The sequence below is a fragment of the Emydura macquarii genome, unplaced genomic scaffold (assembly GCF_026122565.2).
Source record: "Emydura macquarii macquarii isolate MOO-44397 ecotype Brisbane River unplaced genomic scaffold, CSIRO-AGI_Emac_v2 contig_3506, whole genome shotgun sequence".
Classification (NCBI taxonomy): Eukaryota; Metazoa; Chordata; order Testudines; family Chelidae; genus Emydura; species Emydura macquarii.
The window spans coordinates 8,380,408-8,392,882 of record NW_027133643.1 but is presented as its reverse complement, the minus strand read 5'-3'; the positions used below and the strand labels follow the sequence as shown (position 1 = coordinate 8,392,882).

The 12,475-nt window shown below is 39.9% G+C and overlaps 1 protein-coding gene across 1 annotated transcript in view; it reads right to left on the bottom strand.

The window, feature by feature from the left end:
* The window catches only part of HOOK1 (hook microtubule tethering protein 1), a 46,710-nt gene extending 34,716 nt beyond the window's left edge, over positions 1-11,994 (bottom strand). The window contains exons 1-2 of the mRNA XM_067535438.1: positions 11,867-11,994; positions 3,616-3,701 (exon numbers count right to left, since the gene is read on the bottom strand). Of these exons, the coding sequence (XP_067391539.1) occupies positions 3,616-3,701; positions 11,867-11,917 (137 nt within the window). The 5' untranslated portion in view covers positions 11,918-11,994. The remainder of the gene's footprint in view (positions 1-3,615; positions 3,702-11,866) is intronic.
* Positions 11,995-12,475: the final 481 nt, after the last annotated feature.

The window sequence follows — 12,475 nt, the reverse complement described above, 5'->3', positions numbered from 1 at the left end:
AGACAGAAAAATCATGTTTATGTTTAGAATAAATTATTTAAAAAACTCTGAACTGACAAAAGCCAGCTACAGCAATTAACAGAGTTAACATATTTATACATTTACCCTATATCATTTTCATTAGTCAAAAGAAAAGGTTATTTTTTTTCTAGCTTGTCGTTTTACATAACTTTTTGTATTTCTTTTCAGAGCCACTAATATAAAGTTGTCTCATGGGACTTATCTTGTTCCCATTAAGAGACATTTATAGACTTTAAAGGGCCAGTCCTTGTGTGTGTTATTACTTTACCAATGGAACTTTTTCATGGGGTACTATTATGGTATAAGTGTCAGAGTTAAATATCTCTCTCACGCACTCACATGAGGAGTATGGGTGATAAACCGGAAATCTTAATATACAAACTAAATTATGACTTAATTGGTATCAGAGACTCGGTGGGATAAATCTCATAACTGGAATATTGGTGTAGAGAAGAATAGCTTCTTCAGGAAAGATAGGAAGAGGGAAAAAGGGAAGAGGTGTTGCATTGTACAGCAAGAATGTATGCACTTTTTCTAAGGTCCAGAAGAAGGTGAGAGACACAAGGTGAAAGTCTCTGGGTGAGGGCAAAAACCAGGGATGACGTCTACTATCAAACACCAAATCAGGAGAATGAGGTGGATGAAGCATTTCCAGAACAGATACTCAAAACACAAGACCTGCTCGTAACGGGGGACTTCAACTACCCAAAAATCTGTTTGAAAAATATTATGGCAAAACACAACATGTCCAATAAGTTATTGAAATTTATTGGGGACAACTTCTTGTTTTAGAAAGTAGAGGAAGAAACGAGGAGGCAACCATTTTAGACTTGATTCTGACCAACAAAGAGGAATTGATTAAAAGTCTGAAGGCAACTTGGATGAAAATAATCAAGAAATAGATTTGTTATGATTCTATGAAAACGAAGGAATGAGAATGGCAAAGGAAGGAAAACAGACTTCATAAAAAGGAGGAGACAAACTCAGAACTGGTAGGTAAGGTCCCATGGAAAAAAGGAATTCAGGAAAGCTAGCAGTTTCTCAAAGAGAGACAATATTAAATGCACAGCAGCAAACTATCCTGATGTGAAGGAAAGATAGAAAGATTAGTAAGAGGCCAATATGGCTGCATCAGGAGCTCTTTAATTACAAGACAATCTAAAAGGAAGCCTACAAGAAGTAGAAACATGGACACATTGCTAAGAACGAATATAACAGAATAGCGCAATCATGTAGAGATAAAATCAAGAAGGTTAAGGCCCAAAATCTGGGACATAAAAGGCAATAAGAGGTTCCATAAAAACATCAGGAGCAAGAGAAAGATGGACAGTGTAGGTCCACTACTTAGTGGGGAAGGAGAGCTAATAACAGAGGACATCAAGAAAGGTGTTTAATGCTTATATTGCTTCAGTCTTCAATAAAAAGGTTAATTGTGACCAGATGCTTAACACAATTAATATTAAGAACAGGGAAGGAACAAAAGCCAGAATGGGAAAAGAACAGGTTAAAGAATATTTAGATAAGTCAGATGCATTCAAGGTGGCAAGGCCTGAAACATTAACGATTATTTTTGAGAATTCATGGAAGACAGGTGAGGTACCAGTGGGCTGGAGAAGGGCAAACACAGTACCTATCTAAAAGAAGGAACAAGGACACTGGGAACTACAGACCAGTCGCTCTAACTTTTATACTTGGAATGATATTGGAACAAGTTATTAAACAATCAGTTTGTAAGCATCTAGAGGATAATAGGGTTATAAGGAATAGCCATGGGTTTGTTAAGAACCAATCATGCCAAACCAACCTAATTTCCTTTTTTTGGCAAGGTTACTGCGCTAATGGATGGGTGGAGGGGGAAGCAGTAGACATGATATCTTGATTTTAGTAGGCTTTTGTCACGTACAATAGGTTCTCAAAAGCAAACTAGGGAAATGTGGTCAAGAAGAAACTACTATAAAGTGGGTGAATAACTGGTTGAGAGGCCTTACTTAAAAAGAGCAGTTATCAATGGTTCACTGTCAAACTGCGAGGATGTAGTTAGTGGGGTCACACAGGGGTCTGTCCTAGGTCTGGTATTAGTCAATATTTTCATTAATGACTTGGATAATAGAGTGAAGAGTACGCATATAAACCAAGGTGTAAGCTTGGGCTTAAATTTGTGTAGCTTCACATTGAATCATTTTGTTATAGCCAAACCCTAAGAAGTTGGTAATCTTTGCCTTTATACAACATGTACGTACTATGTTTTGGAGCAGGCTAGGAAAGACAGCTGCTTACACTTATCAAATTTGCTAGTCATCAAAGCTGAGTTTTTAAACAGACTATGACTCCTCATTAAACCTTCTTTTCTTATCTGAGCCAGCACAATGCTGAGCTGTGGCATAACACTATTTCAGTGACAGAATGATGTTATGATCCTGTGTCTGAGCTGACTGCAGTTTCAAACAGTGGGCATGCCACTAAAGCGACAAATCCACTAGTGCTTGGCTCCACTCTGCCACTCCAATCCTGATTCACTGTTGTAATCTTAGCAGAAGGATAGAAAAATATTTTTAATATCCCTCCCTTTTTTTAAATGGAAAAAAAATACGGGTTTTCCCATGACAGCTTTCAACACTTGAACTATAAAAGCTCCCAATTACCCTGAAGACATAATGGTCATGAAGCTGGGCAAGTTCAATAGCAGTACTATACAAAGACAATTTCTTTCTCTAAAAAGAAAGTAGAGCAAGGACTCAAGCACTGATATCCATGGAAATGGTGTCAAAGAGAAACTAATTATAATCTTGTAATCCTTGCATATTCTGACCTGCATCTGGTTCCATGAGTACTGCTATTGGGAATTTAGGGATACTTTATGCCCATTAAATTCAGGAAGACAGACAGAGAAAAAGAAAACAGCGATGATCCTAATCTTTGTATTTCATATCATTTTTTTACACCATGAACAAGATACACCAAAGATTAAATGTATGCTCCCAAAATGTTTTCCCATTAGACTATTCTGTAATAAGAGACAAGATGGGTGAGTTAGTATCTTTTATTAGACCAGTTTCTGTTGGTGAAAGAGACAAGCTTTTGGGCTCCACAGAGCTCTTCTTCAGGAGATCGAAAGCTTGTCACTTTCCACCAACAGAAGTCCAACACAAGATATTACGTCAAGCACCTTGTCTCTCTTTTATCCTGGGACCAATACAACTACTAAATGCTGCAAACATATTCTGTAATAAATCAGTTTTCCCTAGCTAACTAGTTCTGAACAATCAATGGGACATAAGGGAAAATCTATGCTTTAGCTATGATTAAAACAAACAAAAAAAAATCTCCCAGGGAAAGAGAGTGGAGAAATTACTCCAAACCATATATTCTATTGTGTTGTTGATATTTAGTCAATATCAACCCTGCAGTAACACTGCAAGGGCATCTTTTTCTCCTCAGTTATAACATCCGTATCATACAAGTGGAGAATCTAACATTTTCAAAGAAGATATACTTGGTTATTCTGCACATTTGGCATTTTGGAAAAAGAGTGTAAAATATAAATAAGAACGTAGAGTAATTTGATATATACTCTGAACTTAAGGGTCAACTTACATTTGATGAAGTACCTGTGCCATGGCAACACCATTTGTCAAGTCTTGAACATCTTTGCAGGGTGCAGGAGTATTAAACGTCTGCAACTAAAAAAAGGCAAACAATATGTTTCTAGTTCAATACAAAAAGAGACAGGGAATTAGATGTAATTCTCTATTTTTCTGTAGTATGAACCTTCAGTAAGATGCCTCTTTATTTTAAGTAGCCTGGAACATCAAAATCCCTTCCATAAACTAAACAGTTTGTAAACTAACCCACTAAACTATTCAATTACCAATTATTGAATTAAAATGTTCAAATATGTTGATCTACATTTTTTCCATAATAGTGGTATTCCTATCCTATCACTGTAAATCAAATTTGTGAATTAACATTAATTTGAGAGACTGGTTTAACATTTACTTGTCTCTTAAATTAGGTGACAAAGCTTTCATTTTGGAGGTGTAATACCTGCATCAAAAATTCCTTTAAAACAAATAATAAAAAGGGAAAGATTCTAGTCTCAAACAATCTCTATTCACTCCTTTATAATGTGTATATTAAATATAAATGCTCACCTCCTCTAAGACCTCCAAGATTACTGGGGAAAAATTATATAAAAACAGAAGGAGAAATACCTTGGGGTAGGGAAAAAAAAAGCCTATGGACACAGAACAGCTATTGCATTCTTCAATCATTCTTTGTTGTAAGAGTGTGCAAGGATTGCATATTGAAAATACACTTGCTTGCAACATGGGATATTCCAAAGTCATCCTTACATTTTGGACTCCATCTCAAACACAATTAATATTCATGAAAAACTTCTTTAACATACAACACTACTTTGAAGTTTTTACAAAAGAGCCAGAATACAAGATCAGGAGAAAGGTACATAACAGATAAACAACTGAATTTCCTAATGGTCATATAGAAGAAAGCATTTTCCAATTAGTCTCTCATAGCTGAATACACCATTCCTATATTTTTATTTTTGTTCATATATTTTTACATTAAGAAGAAACATCACAGTCCCATATTCCACCTACTACCCTTCACCTCTCCCACAAAAACTGGTATTATTAGGGGAGCTGATAGGGGGAGAAGGAAGTGTTACACAACCTAACACCTTCCATTGTAAAAGATTCTTGAAACTTTTTTTTTTTTTTTTTTTTTTTTAAAAAGAAGCTATAACACCTCCATTTTGAGTTTGCAACCTAATTAGACATCTTCTAATGTAATCTGTGTATGAATTACTATTTATATTATTACAGTACCTAAGGGCCCCACTCAGAATCAAGGTAGCATTGTGCTAGACATGACACACACACATGGTGAGAGACAATCCCTGCCCTTCAGAGTTTACAATCTAAGGGTTCATTTGTTGCTGTGCCATGAGCCCAGAGTAAGGGACACTGTTTCGTTGTGCTCCACCAGGAGCAGCACAGAAGTCACACCTCCAGCACTGCCAGTGAAGCCAGATACAGTGCTGCAGTAGACATTTTTACATGCACACTCCTGGATACAGTAGCCAATGGTCTGATCATCTGCTTTGTGGATTCCTGCTGTTGCTACAGATTCACAGACAGCACTTTTGATCCATGCTCTGACTGGCCTCTAGTTAATTTTTGAGTGCAGTTTAAGGTGTTGACTTCAATTTATAAAGTCTTAATGCAAGGTCCTGGTAACATTTGAGACTTCCCTACAAATGATATCAAAGCTATTTCAGGAAAGAGTCCTCAACAGTGGAAGTTGCTTCTCACATCCATTCTCTAAAGCATGGATTTGCCAGCCTTTGGATAATACCGAAAGATTTATCCGTCTGTTCTCCCATGATTTGGGGAGAAATTATTATTTAGGCAGGGATGGTGGGAGACCCTGTTTCAAGCTATGGGAGCATGAGAAAACTATCATGCACTGTTTTATAAAGATTGCCCACGTGCCCAGAATGTTAGATTTTGCGTTTAAATTGAAATAAGCACACAGAAAAGTGTCAAGCAGAGAGAACGTAATTGGAGTGCTTTATATTAAGATGTAGTTCTTTTCCTACATTGCAATAGATAGGGAAGCAAAAGGTCAGTAGTCCCTGGTAGCATAAAGAGTAAGAGAAAGCAGCCATAGAACAGTTGTAGACTACAGCCTCAACTTGTAACACAGCAGGCCTCAACACAGAACAGCCCAACATAAGGAATGGGCTTAGAAGCCTAGGAGACACACTCAGGCAAATCTGAATTCAGATCTCCAGTGACATGATACTGATAGATTATAATTTTTAGTTTATGGACATTCATACCTAAAGACTGCTATGCACATCAATGTGCCATACCGCTTTACTTTTATAAACATCTTTAACTCTTGTTTAAGCAAGTAAACAAGGATTTAATTAACCTTCTGACATGACTTTATGCATGCTGGTATCTCCTAGTATAGAAGCAGCTAATTAGGATTAAGAGGAAAGAAGCATTCGCCAAAAAGAACATGCTTGCTGTTCTTCTTTGTTGTCCAGGTCACTTTTTGATAGTTGTGAGAAACATGGGCAACCAAGAGAATCTGTTTGTTATTATGAGGCTATGCTCACTTTTGCCTGCGAGTTTTTTTGTACTTGCTAAGTATGAAGATGGGCTTTGTCATTTGATTTGCTTGTAGGTATGCTGCTATACATTTAGTTTGGTTTAAGAGCAGCCTAATGAGAAGCCTACTTCTGCCGTGTGTTTTTAAACTCATCACTGCTGGTAATGCCAATATGAAAGTAAATAGCAAGGGTTTTTTTGTTTGTTTGTTTTTTAAAATATTATACAGATCTGAGCAATTTTCCTAGATTTACAGACTGATCCTGGACCTCTGAAGACAATGGAGGTCTGCAATTGACATTAGTGGAAGCAGGACAATGCCCTTCATTACTTGCAGAACCATTTCTAGAAAGTGACATGAACTTTGCTAAACTGACACTGTGAAGAGCAATATATCCTGGGAAAATTCTATCCCCCACCCATAACCTACAGGAGTCATAAAGACACTGGATAGGACCAAAAGGAAGATTCCCCCAGTGCAGTATAGGGCTGCCATAAACACTGCAGTCCATAGGCAACCTATAACAAACTGCTGCAAGTTAAAGCATGCAGGAGCTGCTCTCATTTGTGCTGGGGCCCGTTTCAGCACCCAGTACAGCCCAGAATCCATTTTAAATCCATCTTTGCTCCCCACCCAAATGGGTGGGGCAAAAACTTTCTGTTTAGAAGCACAACTCTTAGGCTGATGCATTGCATATGCTTTGACGGGTGTATTATATATCTTGCAACATAATTCTGAATGCCTTTTCTCCTAAGATGTTGCATGTTCCACCACCAAATAACTATGCACTTTTAAATAGGACCATACTCTTATCTGGTTACCAGATTTCTAGTTTTCTATGCTTGGGTGAAGGAAAAAAAATTGAATTTCTGCCTGAGGATCCAGGCTGGAGGCTCTCCAGCTGCTACCACAGCTAGATTAGCTATGAAGACAGGTTCTACGGGTTTAGCCTCCAAAGGGATTTTGAATAGAAATGCTTACTGATTATTTTTTAATTGCAAGAGGGAGGAAAGAAAAGATTAGAGCTTTAAGAAAATGTCCCAAACTACCATAATTCAACCACTCATGGAGAGGAAGTCAACACTGTGAATATTTACCAGTGCCAAATGGCTAAAACTACAAATACAGAATATCTTAAATAAGGATTTATTCCCCAGAGACAGCCATTCAACTTTACATAACACAGAATATATCTGAATCTTCCCCTGGGTCTGTGGGGGACCAAATAAGACTAAGATTGCAACTTCCATATATTCTAAATAAATCTCTTGGTGATAATTTAAAAAAAAAACAAAAACAACAACCACCACAAAGATGGCTTGAATATGAAGATCTATCTCATCTGCTGGAGTTTGCAATGCCATCCACTAGAACTTCAAAGGATGAAATAGCTTCTCTAGATATCTAAGGCTTTTTTCCTCCTTTGCTTATAAAGGGTAAGGGGAGCACTCAAAGGCTTGGTTTGAGGGCTATTTCCTTAAGCACTTACTGTCTCAAGCACACACAACTTTGGGATCACAGGAGTCAAGTTTTATGTGTTTCACTTGAGAAAGCCTTCTAAAAGACATTCTAAGAAATATACATACTGAACAGAGAGGGAAAAAGGTTTCCTGTCAACAGAACTAGGCAAGTAGGTTTCTGACTATGGGCGTGATCCTGAGCCTTGACTTCATGCCTAACTTTAGGCACATGAGTAATGTCACTGAGAAAATGGAACAACACATGTGCCTGAAGTTCAGTGTCTTTGCAGGACTGAGGCATAAGTAAAACTCGGACATTTTAAAGGCATGTCAGCGCATTGGCTGTATGTCTTTGTCATGTTACTAAAAAATAGACGAATTCTGCTGTTATTCTAGTGTAAGTCTAAAGCAGTGTTTCTCAATTGGTGTTAGGGTTCCGCGAGAAAGTGACATCGTGCCGCCGAGAGCAGCTGTTCTCCGCGCCGCCAAAAAAGGAAAAATGTCCCAGATTTTTCGGCGGAGGGTATCAAGTATGAGTATAATTTCCCCGCAGAGCCAAAAGGATTCTGCGGGGAAATTTAATTGAGAAAATGCTGACCTAGTTGTTTGTATATAATTTGCTTATTTCAACATTTTTTTTGGCCCCATATGTAAAAATACTGTTAAGAGTTTGGGGGGTTCCGCAATTATTTATCGAGTTCAAAAGGATTCCGTGGCCAAATTTAATTGAGAAACACTGGTCTAGAGTAACTCTATGTAAAAGCATAATTTGGCCACATGCCTCCTCTGCTATAAAGCACAATGCTAAAGGAAATTCAAGAGAAGCACCTGCTTTAGTGTGTTAAGAATCTGCCTGGATACTATTGTTCGAGGCACTTAAATACTAAGATACTGATCCAGGTGTCCATGACACAGCCTAAAGATAGCATCCCCCTGACTGTTGCTGCAGGTATTATTTCTGTTCTTATCTCAGTGAAAAGTATCATGGTTTCCTTAACATGAAAGAAATAAAGACTCTCTTTCTGGAGACACAATTAATAAAATCTAAGTTTGAGGACTAGAGTGGGAGTAACAGTGTTAGACTACTGAAGTTCAGTTTCTACTGGGCACTTATAAATATTTTTCTTCATGTGACTAAGCTAACTTTTTTAGATTTGAAAGTACAGTATTCCATCACACAGCAGACTGAAGAACATATTATCTTCTTCTGTGATGCCTTTGAAATATTATAAAAGCATCTAATATGTACAAATATTAGTTAAAACTTGTAATTCACATTTTCCCCTCTCCCAATGGAGGATATGCACTTATGTTACAGGGATTGCATCAATAAAAATGCATACCAAAAGGAAGATTATGAATAAGGGGAACATCCCTTTGCAGTACTAATGGTAATACAAACGACTTGAGCTTCTCTTTCATGACTACTTAAAATAATTGAAACCATTTAATATTATAGATAATTATAACTCTCAAGTTCTCTATTAATTATTCCTTCAAATACGAAGCATCTTCCCCTCCCACTCCATAACTATTTTGGAAGTGAATTCTATATTAGACATAGTTATGGAAAATTAAAGTTGCATAGACTGTAGCAGCATATGGCTATTAATATTGTTAAGCTTTCACTAACTTATGAGTTACATCAGTGAAATAAGAAATTAGGCCAGAAAAACAAAACAAACATAACACCACACATATGGCAATACATATACACTGCAATAGCAATGCATAAAAAACGGAAACCTGAACATACAGGGGCTGATTCTTATTTTCACTAAGGCCTCTTTACATTGCTCTAGCAGTTTTAAGGATCCTTTATGTGGAAATAAGTTATAATTACACTCACTTTAAGGTCCCTTTCCATGATTAGAGTTGTGTAAAGCGACTGAGGTGCAAATGAGAGTTAGGCCTGTAATTTCTAAAGCAGTACAAGGAATCTGGACACATGCTCATTTGTTCTTACCTATTCTACAGCGAGGCTTAAGATAAAAATATCCTATTTGTATATTAACAGAAAAAATTAAAAAACTGAAATAATACTAAGAAGAAGGAAAGCAGACTGAGGAGACAGAATTTAATTTTTGTACAACACGTTGAACATGAAAAACACTATGCATGCGCTAACAGAAAAAACAGGAGTGAGGGGAAAAAAAGCAGAAAGCTATTTTTAAACTGTTATATAAGAAGTTGAATTCCATGACACTGTAATAAAACATACATATATATTTACAATACTTTACTCTGTGTATGCACACAGTTTGAATTTGATGGGGAGTAAGAAATGGGATTCCCCTTGCTGTAACTATTGCTAAACCATTTCGGTCTTGGATATTTTTTTATCCCTGCATTTCTAAATTTCCCTCTCCCATTTCCATTTGGCACCCACCAAATGGCTAGTAGAAACATTCTGGACCAGATAGCCCTGGTATAACCTACACTGGCTTTATATAATTCGTACTGCAAGTTTTTCAGTATTTGGTACAATATGGTTCCACCAAATATCTTCTGACAAGGCCACTTTGAACCCGCAAGTCCTGAGTTACAGAGACAAGAAATCAGCCAAAATATGAGCAAAACTGAAGGGGAGAAATTCTACTTTGATTAATCAAATTGTTTGTTGCACATGCAGCCCTGCAAATTTTGAAGAGTTTGAGAACCACTGTAATAAATGTTCTACGATCTGACATTTCTGCTTTTGTCAATTCAAGCCTGCATTTCAAGTGTTAATTATGTGTAAGTTTGCTTTTATTGTTTTTATTAATAATCTAACACATTTCCAAACCAAAGCACAAGCTGAAAAAATAATGATCAGACCCACAGGATATTGGTATCAGAGAACGGTCAAACTTGCCCACTGCTCCAAAACCATTGTTATTGCAACAATTATTTATTGGTTACAAGAAATGTCACTTGGTTCTTATGCAAATTATAATAGCAATTTTTTAACCTATAAAGAGCTTAAGTTCCAGTTCATTTGATTTCTGATCCATTTCCCTTTCCAATCTCTTTCAGCCTTGGTTATTAGCTCCAAGGTGAAAGCATTTGCGGTATTTTTCCTTTGCATATTAAAAGGGCACAAAAACCCTCCTGGAAAACATGATCCTTACTGATGCATAATTCAGAAGCCTGCAGTCTTTTACCATAACTGAGAGGACAGTAAAGGAACATAAAGTCTGATTCCTATTTCTTTCCACTGAATAACCAGAGAAAATTAAAAATCTTCTCTCTTCTTTGCACACAGCATAAAGTATAAATTACTTTTTAAAAAATTAACATTACTCTGCACAGGGATTATTTCAGGACAACGGCCTAAGAGGTTTTTGTTTTTTAATGTCTGTCACTCACTCACTCACACACTCACACACACACACACACACACACACACACACACACACACACACACTCTGCATTTTAGACAAGATGGTGGCAGCTCTCTGACAACCTGAATGATGGGGCAAACTTGACATAAGTCAGACTCAGCTGTGAAGAGAGCCTTACAAGAGAGGCAGGGAAGGAGAATTACTTTTAACCAGTGCTCTCTTCATCTAGGGTGACAGGTGTTGCTATGTTCAAGTGTGAGATTTACCATTTCCATTGCAAAAAACATTAAAATTCCTCCTGGGGTGACTTTATTTTAGAAGCAGCTATAAGTATAAATGCTGAATTAGGGCACAGAGCTGCACGGCCTTTCATCAGAGGGAGAGAGAGATCCCTTTAAAGGGAGCCTGAGAGAATGAAGGCGTCACAAGTAAGACCTCAAATGCGGTCTGTGTAGGCGGCGTGCATGCACCACCCAGCGTGTGTAAGACCTAAGAGGCTAGAGCATTGCATAGGAGAGAGATGATGAAGAGGACATTTTCAACAGACACCCTCATGCAAACCCCCCCCCGGGGGAGAGGAACGGGGGCAGGACACCCGCTCGTGACAGACGCGAGCCACGCTGCTAAGCGGCGCTCAGATGCCGCAGCGGTGGGCAGGGAATTACAGCGGGGGTGGGGGGTATTCCGCACGGCCTGAGGCCACGGGCGAGGGCAGATACAGCGCGGGGATCGCGGTGCAGGGCCACGGAGCGGGGCGCGAGGTGCTCCTCAGGGCGTGGGGGTGAATCCAGGGGGCGGGTGCGCGGGCTGGAGACTGCCACGAGGGCAGGTTATGCGGGCAAAGGGGGGCGAGCAGCCGGGGGGGGGGGGGACCTCCCCTGCCCGCCCCAATAGAGGTCAGGCCGCCCCGCGCTCACTCACCCAGAGCATGAGGCTCTCGCAGAGCAGCACCTCGCCGGGCTTCGCCTCCATGGCGGCGGCGGCGGCGGCCTCCTCCTCCTCCTCCTCCTCGCGCTGCCCGACTCCTGTCAGCAGGGACGCTGCGTAACCGGCTCAATGCACCAACCTCACTTACGCCCAAAACAATGCGCATCTTACGTGACAGCCCCGCCCCCGCCACGGCGCCAAGGTCACACACAGCCACTCCCGCCCACTGGCCTGGGACTTGACTGACATGGGAATCCACCAATCGCTGGGAGGGAAAGGCGGAGACGGTTCCCAAGCCGCCTCGCCTACCGCGGGTTTGCACCAATCAGGGAACGCGGAGGCGGGGCGAGTTCAGCGCAGCGGGGGAGCTGGTACCTGTGGGCCGGCGGCGCGCGCGCAGGAGCAGTTGGCGTGTAGACCCCCGGGGGCGCGGGAGGGGGCGGGACGTAGGCGGGAGAACGTCCCCCGTGTGAAGCAAGCACCCGATCAGCCAGCCCCATTGCCCCAGTCCCATCCCCACCGTCCTGGCTCCCCTGCCATCAGACACCGCACCGCCAGCGAGTCAGCATCGCCAGCGCCTTGTCCCCACCTCCAGAGCTAATG